The 19,688-nt window shown below is 41.3% G+C and overlaps 1 protein-coding gene across 11 annotated transcripts in view; it reads right to left on the bottom strand.

The window, feature by feature from the left end:
- Window positions 1-19,688, bottom strand: part of ETV6 (ETS variant 6) — a 132,763-nt gene that overhangs the window by 10,777 nt on the left and 102,298 nt on the right. For all 11 annotated transcript variants that reach the window (NM_001199273.3, XM_046907643.1, XM_046907721.1 and 8 more), the window contains 2 exons: window positions 18,450-18,584; window positions 16,973-17,515 (listed from right to left, as the gene is read on the bottom strand). In NM_001199273.3, coding sequence (NP_001186202.1) covers window positions 16,973-17,515; window positions 18,450-18,584 — 678 coding nt within the window. The remainder of the gene's footprint in view (window positions 1-16,972; window positions 17,516-18,449; window positions 18,585-19,688) is intronic.

Here is a 19,688-nt window from a genome sequence, read left to right as displayed (position 1 = left end):
GCTGTTTCAGGCTGTTTCAGGGGGAAAATCAACAATCTGCAACCTGCTTTCCCTGCTTGAGGCTGCTCCTTTCTGTGTCAGCTACAGGGGTCTGAGGCATGAGCAATGTTGCAACTTTTCTTTCAAACAGAGAATTTCACTGTTCCATGTCACATAAAAATGACGCCTCCTATCATTTTTCAATTTGATTTTTGTTTTTTTACAGTTCTTGAAAAAAAACCACAAGTATTATAATTACTTGAGTGCTGTTGAGAGGTTAAATACTTTCTATTTGGATAACTGAATTCAAATTTCCTCTTGGCAAACACTCTTTAGGTCGCTAATTAAAGGTCTAACAGATACTTAAGTTATAGTTTAGTGTTTTTCAGTTTCATGGCAGTCTCTTGAGACAGGGGAAGCCAAGAGCTGAGCTGCTCCTATTTCCTGCTTGCAACGTGTGTGTGCAGAAGTAACTATGAAATACAGAAAGCAAATTGCACGGAGCGAGAGGTTCTGCTGCTGTCAGAAAGAACAGGGCTTTTACACATTAACTGGCCAGATCACTCAGATGGCTATGTAGTTGTATTTCACTTTGAAAGCAAAACCTGAGACAAAATGTCCGAGACATGGCTTGCTGCAATGGTTAGAGGACGGGTAACCAAAGACATCTAGATTCTAGGTGCTAAAATGGATTCTTGCCAGCCTGTCTATTCCTATCTGTCTTGGTTTGGTATGTTTTACAATGAGGATACGATGATATGTTCAGTCTGAGAATATAAAATGCTTTTTGAAAAGGCATATGAATAATACATTCAATGAGTGCACCTGAAGTGGTTAGAGATATTAACATTATTGATGGCATTTCCCACTTTCAAACTGTTATCTCTGAAACCTGTACTGTCTCTTAAGAAGGCATAGGAAAGGAAGGAGATGTTCAGAATTTTTGACTGGAAAGAAGCACTGCTAGCTAGTACCAGGACTGGATCTGAGAAATAATTCTCTCCCACTCATTCCTTGATGACCAGCCTAGACTGGCCCTTTCTCTGTGCAGGGATGCATAGAAACCCTCCTCTCGCCTCAGCATGCATACTTGGCCCAGGCACCTACACCAAGGCTGCAAATACAAAGCAGGTAGCTGGCTAAAACTAAATGCTGTAATGTTGAATGCTGCTGCTTCTAACACATTGTACAGCACTGGGCACAAGCAATTACAGTCAGCTTTCCACTAGTAATGTTTCACACAAATATCTCTTAGACATGCATGCATTTTAAAAAAACCCTTCTTTTCCAGATTTCATTTACAAGGAACGAGGGAAGGGAGATTATATTGCTGCAATGGTTTGAGCCTTTTAATAATGTGGGAGGTGCTCAGGTAATATGTTAGGAAGAGCCCACATAAGTAGTTTCTTGACACACGTGCAATTCATTTCTGAACTCTTTCACTGAAAGGCTGGATAAGGAAAAAAAGGATCAGGAATCTTAAGTAAGAAAAATAAAAATCTTTAAACACCACTTTTCTTTTCCTTCTTCAATTGTACTTGCCCTGACTCCTCAGGGTATATTTTGCCAAATGATCAGAGTTGCACTGTAATACTGTTACATTCAAAAATCTACCTTTTTTTTTTTTTTTTTTTCCCCTGAAGATCTCCATGTTTACTTCACTAAAATCACTGTAAGGTGTATGATTTTCTAGGCCAGCAATGAATCACTCACCAAGGCCACACAAGCCATCTGCAGGCAACAAGTTACCACATGGAAAACTCACTTCTCACCTACCGACTGGACACCAAACAGATGTGCCCAAAAAAGCACCTTCCACCTCTGCAGTTGGGTAGCTAACAACTGTTACTGGAGTTGGATTTGAGGGTAGCAGAAATGGTGCTTTGGCCAAGAGAAGTTTCTAGACTTGCTAAGGGGGGCTGAATTAGGGCAGAGCAGGGGACTCACGTGGATCCCCAATAAACTAGGAGCTGTGAAAATGCTCCCCACAGGCATGCTTCAGGGCTTATTTCAGTCAGTTGACCAGGAATGCATACGAATAATTCTGGCTTCTGCTGACACTTACGAAGTTCAAACAGAGCTAAAAACCTGTAGTGTGCTCAGTCATGCTTCAGCTCATCTCTACAGAGGTATGTTTTGCTAGGAGTTGCTTCAAATTGGAAAACATCCACTTTATTAGCTATTAGTCAGATATTAGACTTATACTTAGTAGATAATAGACATTATATATTAGTCAGGGAAAAAAAAAAAACACCTTTTGGTCAAGCCATGAATTTATTGGAAACTTGTGGGGAGAGGAAGGATATGTAGTTCTGTGGCTGAAGCAGTGCTTTCAGACTGTGCTAGAAGGTTACTGAGGTGCTTGACTGGTACATGGCTCCAGCATGGGAGTGCTATATGGTGTCAGCGTCCCACTGGCAGTCATTTGGGTTTGCTGGTGTCACTACTGCCAGTCCTAAGAGAGACCTTCCTTGGTGCCGCTAGAGGGATGGCACTCCCACATAAACATATGAATGTCAGACTTACATTCTTGAACATGCAACCTGTGGCAGAAATCATCTGATTATATTAACTTATAAATAATACTTACTTACAGTTCTGCAGAGATATCATTTGCCCCAAACTTTACTTTCAGCTCATTATTTACAATCTGCAATGTTATTCATAATTAACAGAATACTGCTGTAACTATGCTCCAGAACATTTCCAAACGTACAAACACAACTCTTGCTGAAGGGAATGGCAGACTCTTCAAGTCCCCTGTACAGTAGCCCTGGAAAGAGTTTTAGGAACCTGGTATCTTCTTGAAAGCTGACTAGAACTGTGTAAACCGTGAGCATCACACTATGTGATGGCTGCACATTCACCTAAGTGAGACTTAAAAATAAATTCTAACATAATAGCTTTCGTTATTTTTCATTGGCTACCAGTACTTCACATAAGCACCCTCTGCTCTCCTTTCACAAAAACAAGAAAGCACAAAAAAGTCAGACCAAGATATCTGGGTGGCAAATTATTGGACTAACAACAGAGCTTCAGACTTTAAGAAGAGGATGTATTCAAGTGCAAATTTGTTTTTTGTTGTTCACTTGATTTTTACAATGGATTCAGGCTAAGCTTGAATATTAACGTTCCTCAAATGAGAAGAACTCAGATTTGCATCTTGAGATCTTCACAAGAAAGTCCCAAGCAATCAAGGGCCTCATCCCATATTCTAAACCAACTGAACTGCTCAGACTTGCAGAGGTATTTAGCAGGCTGATGAAATTTGCAAAAAAAACCAAACCAAAACAAACAAACAAAAAAAACCCACACCACCCAAGTACCTTAGGTCTTTAAATCTCTGTTTGCTTCAATAGGAAAACTGAAAATTATTGAAAATTCTGCTTGGCTCCTACAACAAGTTATAAACTAAAAGTTACACTTGTCAATCAAAAAACTATATAGCTAAGTTGCAATCATTTAATGAGCCGGCATATATCAGTTCAACAACAGCTATTGTGTCTCCATCCACTGCAAACAGGAAATAAAAAGCATTTAACACTAGAAGCTTGGTAGCACTTTGTGGAGTACTTGCATCAGTTTGCCTTAATACAGGTTTCAAACAGTAGACCTTTATTAATATGAACACATTCGGTGGGTCTTTTTTTTTTTTTTTTTGGTCTTTAATTATAAATGATTTACAGCCTGAATACCTTTCTCCACAGATTGCAAGTTAAATGAAACAGGAGAGTCAGGAGGGGTCTCCCTGACTGACAGAGGAGCAGCAACTAAATCACAGAATCATAGAACCATTTGAGTTGGAAAGGACCTTTAGAGTTGACCTAGGCCAACCTCCCCGCAATGAACAATGACAGCTACAGCTAGACCAGGTTGCTCAGAGCCCTGATCAGTCTGACCTTGAATATTTCCAAGGATGGGGCATCTACAACCTCTCTGGTGGCAACCTGTGTCACTAAGCAACCACATAAAAGTACTCCTTTACACCCACTGCCTGTGGCCTGCCCAGGGCCTAACCTTTCCTGCCCTCTCTCCGCTACTGACAGGAGTGCACTCACCTCCAGCTCACTCACAGACAGCCCTAAGGCAAATGACTCCTACCTGGCCAGGTGCTGGGGGTTGCATGTGTCAGTGTTCACCCTGTGTCCTGCTCCTTCCCACCCACAGTGAGGAGCAGCTTCTTTGGGCTCCACTTCACTGCCAAGGGCACCACAACCATGTGCTGTGTGCCAGGTCGCAGGTGCAGTGGTGAGGGGCCAAGCAGTTCCTCCAGCTCCGCATCCTCCTCCTCCTTGTTCATCTTCATCCCCACCACTGCCCACCACCTCCTTCCACCACCCTCCACAGCCTGCCTGTGATAGCCTGTCCCTGCCTGATGGCTGCTGAGGAAGCCACCCACAACTGGACCAGCAGAGACTACCTTCAGTAGGTCAACAGAAACCACGGGTCAAAGACTATTTGATATCTCTTAGCAAGTGTAATGAATTTAGAGTAAACCAGAGCTCAAGTGGAATAGACTGCAGCCTCTGAAGCTCATGAAAATGCAAGAAAAGGCAATGCTAACAACTAAAAGGAGCTTCCCTGATGGGATAAGAGACACCTTCTCAGAAGGCCAGCAAAGACAATACCAAAAAGTTGCATTCCTCAGGAAGGTCAAAACTGTTAAATGTATTTTCAGGAAGGATGGAGAAACTGAGAAAAGGACTTGTTTGTGGATACCGTTTCCTAAGTTTAAACCACTTGTTTGAAGAAAGTCTGGATGCTGTGAATGCCTCCAGGAAGCCTAAATCACTTCTTTGGCTATCAGAAGGCCTCCAAACGAGCAGTTAAATGGCACGACTCTCCACAGGGTGTGTGTTAGCTAGTGAGCTACAGCAAGCAAGCACAAGGATGTTTCTGAGGCCCAGCAAGTTTAAAAGTATGTGAGATTCAATAAGGGAATTGAGTCAGGGCTGGTATCTAAATTGTTCGGGCATGCTGCAATTTCCCTGCCTTTTGGCTTATTACCGCTTACTTAGAAAGAATGTCTGTGTAGCACAAGGAAACATCATTTCCCCCCTAACACACACTTACTTTTTGTTTAAGTGAACTCAGATGGTTGAAATTTGTACAATCTGAAACTAAAGGGATTTTGTTGAAGAGAGAGCTGGGACTGAGAGGCTTTAAGGCAATGCAGTAACAAACAACCCAGCCAAAGTGGGAAGGTGGTGAACTGCTGCAGCCATGCAGCAGGGCTTCTGAAAGCAGATGTTTCCACATTCCACCATTTTCTCAGCTGTACTCTTCGGCAAGACTGAGGTATGTAATTAGCTAGGAATTAGGGCGAGCTATATCTTCAAATGGAGAGGAATGGCTAGAACTTTCTTCCTGTGGTTAATGCTTCTAGGGGGATTTTTATACTTATGCAAAAGGAAGAGATAAGTTGTAGTTAGTTGGCTCTCAAAACATCCTCCATAAAGACTGCCCTACTTGTGCAAGAAGCACTTAGGCTAGTAACAGCCATGTATTATAAAGCTCAGCTGAGCTGCAGGAAAGCCTGAGGGCTGCCTGCCTATCCAGACCCCTGGCTGCTGCTTGGCTACCAGGGCTGACAGGAGACACAGGAAAACAAAGAGGTGGCAGAGCCCTGGGGAGGGCAAGTGAGAAGAGACAAGGAGTGTTTGGGATTTGAGGAGAGGGACGAAATCTCTCTGATAGCAGCAAGCTTGCCTCTTCACTCATGTTTTAAGACTCTTTCATGAGGCAGAAGCACCCAAGCCTCAGCCACTCCTCCTTGGCATAGTAAAACTCAGTTTCTCTTTTTCAGTTTCTCAGCTCTTCTGGCTGAGAAGCTGTTTACTGCCCACATTTATAGCTCTCCTTTCAGCAATGTTACAAAAAAGAGTAGACACAGTATTGTTAAGAATCCCTTATGACAGTCAAATAGCCACTGTGCGACTGAAGTCATAGATTACGAATTCTTCTTTTCAAATATCCTTTAAGTCTATGGGCACAGTCTTCTGAATATACACCTAAAGGAAGTCTAGCATATAAATAATCCCTAATGGCTACATGATGGCAATACATATATTCCTTAGATTTAAAATACCGTATCATCATGATCTATACATTCAATATTATTGATTTTAGGTTCGTAACATTTTGATACTTGTCCAGTCATTAAGAAATGACTTCTCTGGCACCAGTTTTTCAAGACACACACAACTGGCAGTCTTGATACTGCAGTGGTAAAATAATTCTTAAATGTGCACCCTCTCAGACTAAACAATACTGCTAACAATATAGGCATGTGTACGCTAAAGACCTTTTTTGTTCAGAATATCACGTTCTTCTGCAATGCAATATTCCCTAAAATATAAACTGCATCTAAGACCTCTGTTGTTTGTGAAGCCCATGACAAAGAAGTAGAGCTACCTCTCTTCACGTATCAACTACCAAAACCATCTCTTAAACACAGAAACATTCTACAAGACCCATCTACGGCTTTCCCTGGAGATCATCATATAAAATGCATTAAATATGGCTACTGAATGACTTGGAAACAAACATGGCTTTAAGAGAAAGAGCTCGCGCCGAAGTAATCATACTACCTCTGACATCAGCTGATGTTCTACTCCTTGTTGAGTAGGTTAGCCTAAAAATTCTCCAGCATGTGATTATCATTTGACTTAAACGGTTCTGTGATTTCTACTAGCTGAAAAGTTTTCCCAAGCCCCATTTTTTACAAGGTGATATGTACTTCAGCTGCATTTGTTCACAGAGAAGTAAACATCACATGAACAGCTGTTCACAACTGAGGTTGATGGACAGAGCGTATCCAGAATTAATTCTGTTATTCTGGTTTCTATAAGCACACCTGAAGTGTGGTTAAGATAGCTAACACGGTTTTACTTACAATATCACAACTGTGAACTGGTAAATTTCAGGTGGCCCTAAGTGCTTGGCAGAAAAAGTCTCAATCTCCCTTCCATTTTTTTCTCCCTTCCTCCTGCTGCCTACCTCACGCTGGCTCTTGTTTTTTTAGATTTCCATATGCGTTGACTTAATTCATTCAAACAGGAGAAAACAAACTCTGAAAAAAACACTGGCCTGCTTTCTGCCATTTAAGAGCTGAATCTGCTTGCAGGAAGATCTGGTGAATGCTGCTGCCAGCACAAAAGAAGGCGTCAAGACTACACCGGCAGAGTTGACAAGGTGGAGAGGAAAGCGGGAGAGGCCCTCAGAAGGTACCTGCAGATCTTCAGTCTATAGTCTGTGATCATACCCCTCGTTTGAGAAGAGGGCACTATTTTGGAGCATCTGGATTTGTTTAAACTGTAGCCAGAAGCAAGAAATAATTAAGGTTAATGGCTGTTCACTTGCACGAAAAAAATAAAGGTTGGGAGAGGACTCCTGAATCACAGAATCATAGAATCACAGAATGTCCTGGGTTGAAAATGACCATAGTGATCATCTAATTTCAACCCCCCTTCCATGTGCAGGGTCACCAACCACTAGACCAGGCTGCCCAGAGCCACATCCAGCCTGGGAGCCACGTTCAGCCTGGAGTCCTGACTACTTGCTTTAGGCTTGCTGCAGAGTTAAGCTCCAACTGGATTTTAACCACATCCTCAACTCCGCAACAGAAAGAGCTTTCTGCACAAGCCAAATGGACCTTCAGGCTATCAAAGTGGTATATGATGCACATCAGGTTGGCTGATGTTATAAGTGACATATCTTAATAACATCATAATCATTATATTATAAGTGACATGTATATAAGAGTACAGTGACAATGACTTTATCAGCTTTCCTTTACCACACAAATAGAGAGGGACGAAAATTAAAGCTTGTGGTAAGGACAGGGAAGGCACAGGGATGGATCATATAAAATCACCTCCTGTATATTTTCTGAAAGTCTTTTTTTTTTTTTTTTTGTCTGGTAAAAGACTGTACAAGCAGAAAGAAAGAAATGCTACAGTCGGGCTATTGTGTTGATACAGTTAGGAATAATACAGTCTCAATATCTAAGTACATCACAAACTTATTTTAGAAGTCAAAACTACAAAAAAAAAAGTAAATAAATCTCACAAATAAGGGGTTAAATGGCTCTGAGGACTGCGGGGTGCTAAGCATTAACACTATATGGTAATCTGTGCCCTGGTTACAAAGAGAGATAGGGTCATCTTTCCATTGATGTTGGCTGCTGTTAGGAGCAGGATGGTAAGCTGGTGCAGCCGATGTTTCTATGTGGAGAAACCTCCTGACAGACAACTGTTTGTTCAGCTTTGTAAATTCAAGCTGGGGCTGGAGAAGTAGGTTGCCAGATCACACAACGCAACAGTTGTATGTTGCTTCTGTCTTGTACCCAAATGCTGATCAGGCAGAAGCAGAGCAGAAACCTGAGATTGTCATGCTGTTAACAGTTGTAGAAGTAACAGGGCAAGATAGGGCCAAGCTCTGTCTTTGGCAATAAAAATGTATGAGGAAGAGGAAGCTCCAAAAGGTTCATATTCCTCATGTGGTTGTAGAAAGGAGCACTCAGATACCAAAGGATATGTAATGAATGGGTCAGAGACTGAGAAAGGACAGTTTGATAGATGAGGATCTTGGAAGATAAAGACTACATTATTAAGAAATGTGATTTTTTCCCTGTCCTATTCTGTTCCATCCCCACCAAACAGACAAGTATTTTCATTATTAAGTTTCAAGTGTTCTTTTTGCCTGCTCCACCACAATGGTAGGGCTCACCCTTCCATTTATTCTGACAACAAAATCTGCTTCTGATCCTCCTGTGGCTTTTCCTCACTTTAATTGCTTGTGAAGGGGAACAACAAGGAAAAGGGGAAGAAATTCAACCTCTGCCTGTTCTCCTGTTCATTGATATCCTACAAACACTTCACATCTTGTTTGACACCAGAGAACTGACCAAACACTTTAATAAGGAGAAGTAAAGATTAAGGATGAACATTTGTCTTCTGAATTCTACTTCATGCAAGCAAGCAAAAGTGGAAGTGACTTTATTATGGTACTCAACCAGGGTAGTAATTTTTGATCTCACAATGTGAGAAGCTCCAGTATGCTCTGTTACAAGCCCAAATGATCTTTGTCTTGTGAAGTATTTGACCTGTATTGTTTTCTTTCTAACAGTGGAAAGCCATTTTTAGCTGGAGACAACTGTCCAAGAACCTCACTTCTGTGCTCCACCCAAAAGCCAGAGCTCTGTCTTCAGTGTGAGCACAGCTGGAGGCTATGGTTCCAGGAATTCCCTGCTGAAAGGACTTCTTCATAAGTCGTAAACTTGTCGCTTCTGATGGGTCTAACAGAAAAATGAAACAGGGTTAAATCTCCACGTTTAGACAGAGCCAAACCCTTCCCTCAACAGAGAGGGAAAACAGTACGCTGCAGAGAATTTCCCTACATCTTAAATCCTATAAAATAGTGCAGACATTTGTATGCCATTTCTAACAGATCAGTATTAAAATAAGACTTAAATAAGCCTGTCTCCAAAGAGAGTACAATGTAGTGTCAACACTAAGGTGTACTGTTCTGGTTTAAGTAAGTGTTTAAAGTAATGCAGGTTTCCCTTGCAGACGAAAATCTGAATTACTGACACAACTCCAGTCTGAAGAAATTATGCAATATACAGGGAAAATAAGGCTCATATTTTCATAAAAAAAGGCCATGTACTTGAGGTGTTTAACATCCTGCTGATCTCAGTGGCAGCTGAGGGTACTCTGAACCCACTTATCACATCCATCTAGCCATGACACTTAGACACTGCAGAACACTAATGAGAAGGACGAAGGCTAGCTGACTGAGTTTTCCTATAGCTGATACCTTCTGTAAAGACCAGAACAAGCCCTGGCTGCAATTTCTGCTCCTGTAACTGTGCAGAATGCAGGCATCTGTAAAGTAAGACACTTCACAGAAAATCTGAAACTACCTATCCAAGCTGTTGTCATTCTGCTATTGCTTGAGTGACATTGGTTATATTGGCAGAGAAGGCACACTTCCATACTGAAATTTATTGTTAATGCCATGTTAAGACGGCTCTCAAGGTTTTAATGAAAACTTCTCCTATGAAAAGGAACTGTGTGAGCTTGATTCTCATTCATACTTCAGTCTCTTTGTAGTAGTCTGGCTTTTCACAAGAGGCTTGAAATTGATATGGTGCATACTGCAGATATAACACTGTAATTGACTGCAAGGACATGTGATTAAACAAGGCCAGGGGCATTATAATTGTCATATCCAAATGGGAGTGATAGGACATACCTACTCCAAAAATCCCTGATTCTTTCAAGTTTCACACTTGCTGCCCTATGCAAAGGAGGATCAGCTACCTGGAAATCAGGCACTCAACTCCCAGTGCTTACAACTTTGCATGCTAAAATGAAACACTGTTATGGCTTGCTGTAGTTTGCCAGGCTGTAACTGGTAACTGCTCAGCTGCTAAGACTGGAAGTCTGTCTTGCCTCAGCTGCCCCTAAGTAAAGGCAGTGCTTCCCAAAAGCCCACCAGTCACTATGATGCTGCCAAACCCTGCTGGGATCATGTATGGTGGTAGCTGAAGATAGCCATCACTTTGCTTCACTTTTCTTTCTTAGGCATATAGACAGTAGGCTCCTACAGCATGTGCTTTCTTAAAGAAAGCAGAATACCTCTAGAGAAGCACACGACAAAAGCCAAGTTTGGTTTGTCAGCCCTCATGCTCTGCAAATGAAGAAAGAGCAAACACTTTCAGTTTACATAAGAGTTCAGCACGGTGAAACTCATGATGCAGATCCAGAAGTTGGGAACAGTAACAAATCAAACAGTGATGCTTATTCACTGTCTGGAGGGCTGAAGCACTCAGAAAACCCAAATAGGGCAGGTTCTTTTCAGTACCAAGTACTACAGCAGGTCTCTGTGGACACATCTGTCCACAATCAGTGACTTTCTTTTAGACGTTTTCTACTTCTAAAGCAGTATTGTCACTCTGGAATAAAGTCACTTACCAATGACCAAACGACTATGAGAGGGAATTAGGTTCAAGCCTTTAACACTAACACCTGTTGTGCTCACTGACTTGCACGTGTAGACAGTCCATAGCCCCAGGAAAGATCAGAAAGACTGAACTGAATACAAGAATCCAAATCACTGCCCCAGTAGCAGGCAGGCACAGAGTTGGGTAGGTTCTGCTTTCACTTGGAGGATGCAACTGCAACACTGATGCACAAGCAGCTATTATCACAGCAACATCATGGCTGGCTTTAGAAGCTGCAAGAGGCAAAAGCAGGAGCAGGGAGTTCGTTAAGCTATATACCTGGCCTCTACCTGGTTTATGGATAGCTCAGGTTGCTGCTATGAAGAGAAGGGTAGTGAAGAATAAAACCAGGAGTATCAGACTGAACAGCAGTGCAGGGTCTGAGTTGTTTCAGTTTTTAAATTGGTTACTATATTTTTCAAACAAACTGGAATCTGCAAATGTGAGGCACTGTAGCATAAAAGGAGGTGTTACTGGTCACTAGAATCTGGAAGTACACTTAGGATTCTGAGTGGGGGACTGGTCAGACACTGTCTACTGATAGATTTTATTTTGCTATATGGTATAGCTTTCTCTTTCACACTGCTTCTGATCAGTGCTGGCACTCTTGCAAACACCTTTCACCTTTGTGTGCCCTTACTTTTTTTTATATTTACCTTCTCTGTTTGGACAGTAAACATTTGGGGTAGGGACTTCAGCACAACAGAGCACATAGACACTACCAAATAGCAACAGAAACAGGAAACTGCATCCCTTATGTGAGGGCTAACAGTATTAGTTGCTGCAAAACTTTGAACTCCTAAGCTGTGCTTAGTTATAGGATTTTACCCCCATTATTAAACAAGTATAACTGTTTTTTGTCTTCTTTCCCACTCTCCTTCCCTACTACCTACCATGGGTTGTTCTATAGTAATCATGCCTGTAGAATCATTTTTGTACAGGAAGGGAAATAAACTGGTATGCTATAACTGCATTTATACAAGAGATTTTGCTAAATTACTTGGTAAAAAAAAAGGGGGATCATCCTACAACTTGTCATGATTGTGAATGAAGAATAACCATGCTGCAGTGCTTTGACGTACGGTGACTTCCAATGTATAAGCTCTAAGGCTAGTGTTATGAATCTAGTAACTCAATCAGCTGAATTTGTTTTTCTTATTCTCCTTTAAAAGAAGCTTTCCAGCTCAAATCTGAAGTAAAAAAAATAAAATAAAATAAATAAGCATTGATTCACTGATTTTTTAAGCACTCTAAGAAAGATTTGCTGAGTTAACTCCCCCAGTCTTTTCCTCTTCTACACAAATTTTTAGGAAGTGATTAAATTTTTAAAATTAAGGAAGAGGAGAATCCCTGATCCTGTTCCCCCTCCAACCTCTCTCCAGGCACCTCTGCAAAACTGCTGTATTACAGGGCCTTGAGGTGAAAGACCTCCCTGTGCTCAGAACCAGCACATGGCCTATGCCCATCTTAAGCACTGTAGACTTTGTAGACTTTAGTACAGCGTGAGTCATTCATGACTGATGTGTTCTCAACAGAGGACTGCATTTTCAGCTTTTGACTACTTATACAGAGAAGTCAGGTACACAAATCTGTTGGGTTCAAGGCTATGCTCCTGCACTCTCTGGACTTTTGGCACACTGAGGGATGGGGCAGAAATCCCAAGTCAGAAGCTGAGTTGGAGGTGGATCTCTTTCATGATTTCAGCAGGGCAAGAATCTTGCTTGTTCTTCTTCTTACAGCAGTCGATAGTTTTATGGGCCAAACCAATACAGTAGTAGGTAATGTGCCTCTGAACTGTTTAAACATTACTTGGCTTTTCCTTATACTCCTGATGGGGAAGAAACAGATCTGGCAGCTTATAAAGCTAAATACAGCCTCGTTGCTAAGGTAACTCAGCTGATAAGAATAGCATGCTAATAGACAACAGCAGGCACAAGAGACTTACCTGCTTTTCAATTCTTTTCCCTCCTAAGTGTGGAGCAGAATCAAAAGCAATATGCAAGGTGAGGAGCTACAGCTATGCTTGTCCTACCAAGCTACTTGTACAAAGTGGTTAGGTCTGTCTAAGGCATGCACAGGGTGACCTATAGCTTCATGGTATTCCTTGGTTTCCGGCTCCAACAGGACCTAGAACACCTGGGAGGAGTTGAGTTGCACCCACAGTCATTCTCTGGCACCTCATCCTTCCTATCTGCACAGCCATTTGGTTAGGTTCTGTACTGGACAAATGGCAATGCCAAAGCAAAGGGGTAGCACAGTGTGTATCACCCAAGTTTCACTGCCACAGGTTGCCTGGATTCATGGACAAGCTTTCTGTCCCAGAAAGCTAGTAAAGAAAACCATTGAGAACTGAAAATCTCAGAATCTCAGAAACGTGCTCAGCAAGTATTTCCTCTCACAAAACAAAAAGCTCAGAACTGTCTTACTGAGTTTTAAATGACTGAATTAAAAGCAAGGTATTTTGCAACACGTCATTACATTCTCATGTTTCTAAGTCAACTTCTATGCAATAAAAATAAGGGTGAAACAAAACCTATTGTTACTGGATAATCCCTTAGTTGTCTCTCGCAGGGATTCCCATATCTACCTTTAGGCAACTAACAGGTTTCTGGTTAGATCTGCTATGTCAGGTACCGATTTTCCTTCCTTCCAGCAAGCTGAAGTGTATCTGGCTATCTTAAAAAATACAGTTTTGACACCTAAACACAACTGTATGTTGACAGCCAGCTCTGGTAGAAGTCGACAGCAGAGCTCTCAGGGGAAGCAATAGGGGCAGAACTTCAGCATGGCTGCAAAGACAGTTTCTGGTGGCAGTGGTTGCACCACTGGTGCTGTGCATGTCTCACCCCTGATGCATTCAGAGAACCTGCCAACACAGGAACCCTCATCTGTCCTTGTACCTTGGGGAAGTACCTTTGTGAGATATCAAAGTCCTACAATGTTTGATAACAAAACCCTCCTAGTCAGAGGTGTGTGGAGAGTGGAATTTCCATTTTGCAGAGAGCTAATTTCAAGCTCCTTTCTTGATCAAAACTACAACCAAGTTTAAAAAAAGAGTGATGTGTTTTTCTATTTCTGCAGGGTGGAATCCTTTGACACAATCTGGGTGAACCAAGAAGGTCTGGTTTTTTTTTTCAGTCAGCCAGATGGAGTGTCTGCTTGCAGGAGTTCAAGTCAGAGGCTGTCTACCAACAAACACTGTCATCGCTTTGAATTTGCAGTTCCAAAGGGAAAAAAGTCTGTTGCACTGCTTTGTTAAACTCCTTTCTTAGGGATTTTTTTTAAATGACTTTTTATTTTTAAATGATGTCATAGCTATAGATGACTACTGATGCCTGAGTTAGGCAGCTTAAATCTTAGCAGGTGTATTTACAGAAATACAAGTCTACCTTTGGATCATCCCAATCTAATGACTTCTAGCTCTGACAAAGTTATGCTGAAGACTCATGTGTACTTTGTTAAGATAGCTAAACATAGGTTTTCAAAATCAACTCAAGCCACTGATGAATTATAGATGGGACCTTAACAAGTAACTTTATGCCTCTTACCTGCAAAGAAGTGTAAAATGGCCTTAGAATAAATGAAAGTAAGGCCTTCAGTTTTAAACTCTTTGCTGTAAAAGTGTGTTACCAGTAAAGTTAATATTTTAAGAAATGATATTACATGAAAAGGTAAGATTTATCTAGTAATACGTAAAGGTCATTATTTTGTCTGACAGTCAGAGCCTCTTTTTTTTTTTTGTCTGCAAGTCCACAGCTTTAGTGACTGACTTCGTGAAAACAGAGCACTATGGACAGCACGAAGTGAAAACACTGCTTTCTTTCTCAGCATCAAATAATTGCATACGGCATTTAAAAATAGACTACCTACAAGTAAACAGGTTTATGAGGCTGTGAGGTATCTTGAGTCAAGGGAGAATTTATTTTACAATTTAAAATATCTGATTTGGGAATAAAACACGTTTTTGAGCTCTGTCCAATGTTTTAGTCAGCAGCACATGGGGCTTCCCTAGTAGCTGCTCCTCATCAATGCTTCCCATGAAAATCACTTGCATGCAAATAGGTAAGTCAACAGAAAGTCAAGGCTCTCTTCTCACCCTTGTAAACTGATAAATACTTAGCTCTGTGACTGAATTATTGGTAAATCTTTGCAAAACTCTACCCGTCAGAATTTCTTGTCCATAAAATGGAAATAATATCAATACTGCCAATAATTTCTAAAAAGCTATTTTCACCAATACAGCTATACTGATTTATGTTTGCAGTGTTAAGAATCAAGTGTTGTAATTCTCATGGATTTTCTTAAATCAAAGTAGTGAGCCATGGTTAGTCAAAAGCCTCCATGTTAACTATAGCGGTGTTAGTGAAGATAAGGACACTAACATCTAAAAAGATTTATACTGACACACAAAAGAAATGCTTATACAACAAAAACACATAATGTCAAGACCTCTAAATTGAAGGCTATGAGATGGAGGAGGGAGCAGGTAGAAAGGTATGTGGCTACTGGACCTAGCTATGCTGCCATTGAATTCAAAAGCACAAAGTTGACTTCAGGTATAAAATACAGCCTGTTTACATTTTTGGCATTGATTCAGATTTGGCTGCTTTTAAATAAGCTGTGAGCCCCTTACAGGGGTCCAGCTACAGTTCACAGGCCATGAGAAGTCAATCAGAATAACACTAACTTGTGCTAGTGGATCCAGTGCACAATGCATACAGAAACCAAAGATTCCCAATCATGTAAGAGAACCCCTCGGTTTAAATTTGAAAATGGAAAAAAGAACAAAACCCCATTTTTTTCTTATATTCATTCCAGTCTAGGCTTCATTCTTGGAGAAAGTTTTCTTCTAAAAGAAAAAAATTAACAACTCCCCTGATAATCCAACACTACTTTAAGGAAAGAAAAACCCCAGAGATGCAATCAGAACAGAGTCCTCTCTGCCACAAAATTAGCCATATTTTTTAACTTGCTGAGATTAGTGGGCAATAAAAGTCAAAAGAAGAGAGGCAAATGTCAGCCAGCCAAAAATTCCAAAAGATTCGTTTTCATAGCTCATCTCTCTATTACATGAAAGGATCGTGGCCCTTTTTGTGCTTGACATGTGACTAGCTGGTGAGATAGGTAACTTTCGATGTACCCATGTGGACATGTGTAACAGCCCACAGGAACTGAGTATCACATTAATTTGCTGCTGATATAAATGTATGGAATGTTTTTGGGTGTGTTGCGTATGGTGTGTATTTACACCCCTCAAGACATACTAGTTAGTGGGGCATTCAGCACATTTCTGAAGCGGTTCGATTCCCCTTCCCACTCTCCCTATCTATTTACAGTTCCCTTTCAAGTACAAAAAACATTTTCTGTAACCTCAGCTTCCTGATTCAGCTGTTGTGATGTCAGTTATTTACGATAACAAAAGTGAGACAATAACTGTGGTTTGTGTGGGACAAAGGCAACCTTGTTTCTGTAAAAAGGGACAATCCTAGCATGAGAAGACAGGAAAGCCTACAAAGCAGGACTCTGAGGTGAGATTTCATTAGTCCCACCATCTCTGTAATAGCAAGTTTGACTGCATAGTCTCAAATACAGCCGAGAGAAAGTGCCTGCCTAGAACTCAACACTAAAGGGAATGAGATTCTTGGAAAATTATCTCTTTGCAGGACAAGGCAGGGAGATAAGTATCTTGGGAAACAAACGGATTGCTAGTGGGTAGAGAGGCAGCAAATGTCAGGACTTATACGCTTCAGTACTAATTACGCATTCTGTGGTCACAAGCATGTCACTGCATCTTTGCTTACCTGTCATGAAACTGTTTTAATCATACTTAACTGCCTAAACGATAGATGTGGTGAAACTAGCAGAATGCCAATAATTGCTGAGATCACCGTGTGGCAAAAAGAAATGAGAAGCTACTAACAAATGGCACGGTAAGTTGTGAATGAAAAGTTTCAAATCTGGCGCAGCCTACAGAAGGTCACTTACCTGCTATTCTTCCAATTGGCATTGCATGGTCCTCAGGAGGAGATACAGACACCATGATGTGGTTCATATAAGCTAACTCTTCTCGGTGGGACAGGTTGATTGGCTTTACCTCCCTGTGCAGCCCATCCTCAGACAACCTCGGTGGTTTGAAATCAGAGTGCCTGGGGTTCAGTATCAAAGGATGCATGATAGGACTGGGCATCAGCTGGATGACCCTGGTGTTCTCCTGGCGAGGGCTGGAGGGCTTCTGAAGCACCTCAGGAGGAGGTGGGCAGTGGTTGTTTTCTATCGGGGACACTGAGAGAGGATAGGGCTCCTGGTGGTTGTTCTCTTGATGATACCTTGCCCCTGGCACCCTGTCGGCTGGGGAGAGGTGACGGACAGTGTTGTCCATAGGCGACTTCAGTGGCCGCTGATCGGAATCTGGTGATGGACGGTGGTTGTTGGTGATGGGTGATCTAGAACGATGCAACAGTTCAATGGTTGGGGTGCTGTGGTGGACTGCTTCTGTGGATGGTCTTGAAGGTCTCTGGACAAAGCTATCTATGGAGAAAAAGAACAGATTGTCTGCATTGTGATCAAGCTGAAGGATCTAAATGTTAAACTCAAACTCGGGTGAAATCCTAATCCAATCCTGCTGTTTTCTACCTTAAAAAGAAAGGAGTAACACTACTTTTTCCTATTTTTTTTCTATTAAAAAAAAGAAACAAAACAGAATCATATTTGATGCTTTCATAGAAGGGATCTCTTAAAAATCTTAGGCATTGTATCTTTTCATTTGAAGGAAACATTTTGATGTGCACTGAATAAAGAGAAGGCCAAATCTGCAATGCCACAAGCATATATCTATTCTTTCTTTGCCACCTGTAACGGGCATGGTGTGTAAGGACACTACTAGGAGGCTAACTAATAACTGAAGCAAATAGTTCTACTGATGGTAAAAATGAGAGAAAGCTGCCAAAAAAAACCTTTTCTCAAAATGAGTTGTTTAACCAGTTCAAAAGCTGAGCAACAAAATGGGCTCAATGCCAGGAACTTTGGCACAATGTGACGACACTGTCATTTGAAGTGACTCTGTGCTAAATGTTCCTCTCTGATGTTGCCTTTTCTCCTGCTCTGCAAACAACTGCACCTAGCTGCATCTCCAGGATACTAAAAGTCCATGAAGTACCTTTGTATACCCAACTGGTAGTGAGGAGAAACAAATCAATGTGGTCAATAAAACTTTCTGACTTTTTTGTTTAGCTCTACATCTGCTATACCTTTTAAGGCAGCTTTGGAAGTAGGACAAAATAATAGAAAATATATGGAGAACAGTCAACTCCCTAGACCAACTGACTGTTAACAGCTACAGAGACAAATGGAGAACAGCAACTTTATTTAAGCAACTTTGGAGCCAGAAAATGACAACATTCTGTACAGCCTTATTCCAGTCACCCTTTTATAATAATAGTTCCCGTAAGAACAAGACAGTTACCTTCATCATGGTTTTGATGTAATAAAACCTCCGACTGAGCATGGATAGAGTTCCCAGGATGGAAGAAAGGTGAGAACAGCATACGAGACTTCCTTTGCTTCAGAATATGCTGAAGGAGTTCATACAGAACATCACCTGAAAGACAAACAGTAGGTCTCATTTAGCCATCTGATGCATTAATTCTGCTCCTGGCTCCTGTTTTCAGATTCAAACGGGCCTGTTACAAAATTTTGCATTTCACTGTTTTGCAAGGTTCTTCTCTGAAAGGAAAAAAAAAGAGAAAGAAAAGCAGCATGTCACACTTCTGCAAGAATGGGAGAATGAAAAGAAGTGGCTGTTATTACCCTGATACAGTTTTTCCAGGCTACACAAGTGCCCATTCAAGAGTTCACAACCTTTGTAAGCAATATTCCAGTGTTCCACCTTCTCTCATCACAGCTTCAGTCTTTTTAGGGAGACGCCTCAGGCCAGAGAATTCTTAAATGCAGAGTATGTGATTATGCACTGAATTGCTGAGAGCAAACAAGGTGCTATTCCTTAATTACTGAACACTTTAGGCTTTATGGGGCAAGGAGGAAGATGTTGCAAAGCCTCTCCATGCAGCACCAGTGCCCCAAAGGGCAGAGGCCGTACGCTACTGTGATACTCCAATCTAGGAAATACATAGGAGGAAGAACTCTCACTTTGAGAAGCTACTTTGGGGTAAACTCAAAGACCTGCAAAGAACGAAGAGATGTAACCCCTGCTGTGGTGACAACTTATGGAGATTCTTGAGTGCTATAGCTGCCATAGGAACTGCTGTACGTCACTTCTGGTGTCCTGAGAAGGACTTCAGGAAAGCCCAAATAGGATCACAAAGCTAGTTATTTCTAGACACTAGGATCCGTAGAGAGCTCACTGCAACAGGCAGTATTAGAAGAGTTGCTGTATCATTATTTTACAGAAGTGTCTGCAGTGAATTGTACTGCACCACGTTATCATGTTTTTCCATGACTCAATCCAAACGTTTGTCTCTTTTTGGGCTGGCAAGCAGGCTGTTCCTCACTTTTTCCTCCCAGCCCATGTTACCAGAATTGTTATTTCCTTCCTTAGTGGAACACGTCACTTCAGTGACCACCGCAGATCAATATTAACGACTCATTTTCTGTCTTCTTATGCATTTCATCTTGTACTGATGCCTTCCCTCCAAAATCTGCATTAAACATTTACATACTTACATGTTTTGTGTGATGCAACTTG

This window comes from Gallus gallus, chromosome 1 (assembly GCF_016699485.2).
Source record: "Gallus gallus isolate bGalGal1 chromosome 1, bGalGal1.mat.broiler.GRCg7b, whole genome shotgun sequence".
Classification (NCBI taxonomy): Eukaryota; Metazoa; Chordata; class Aves; order Galliformes; family Phasianidae; genus Gallus; species Gallus gallus.
This window is presented reverse-complemented; position numbering and strand designations above follow the sequence as displayed.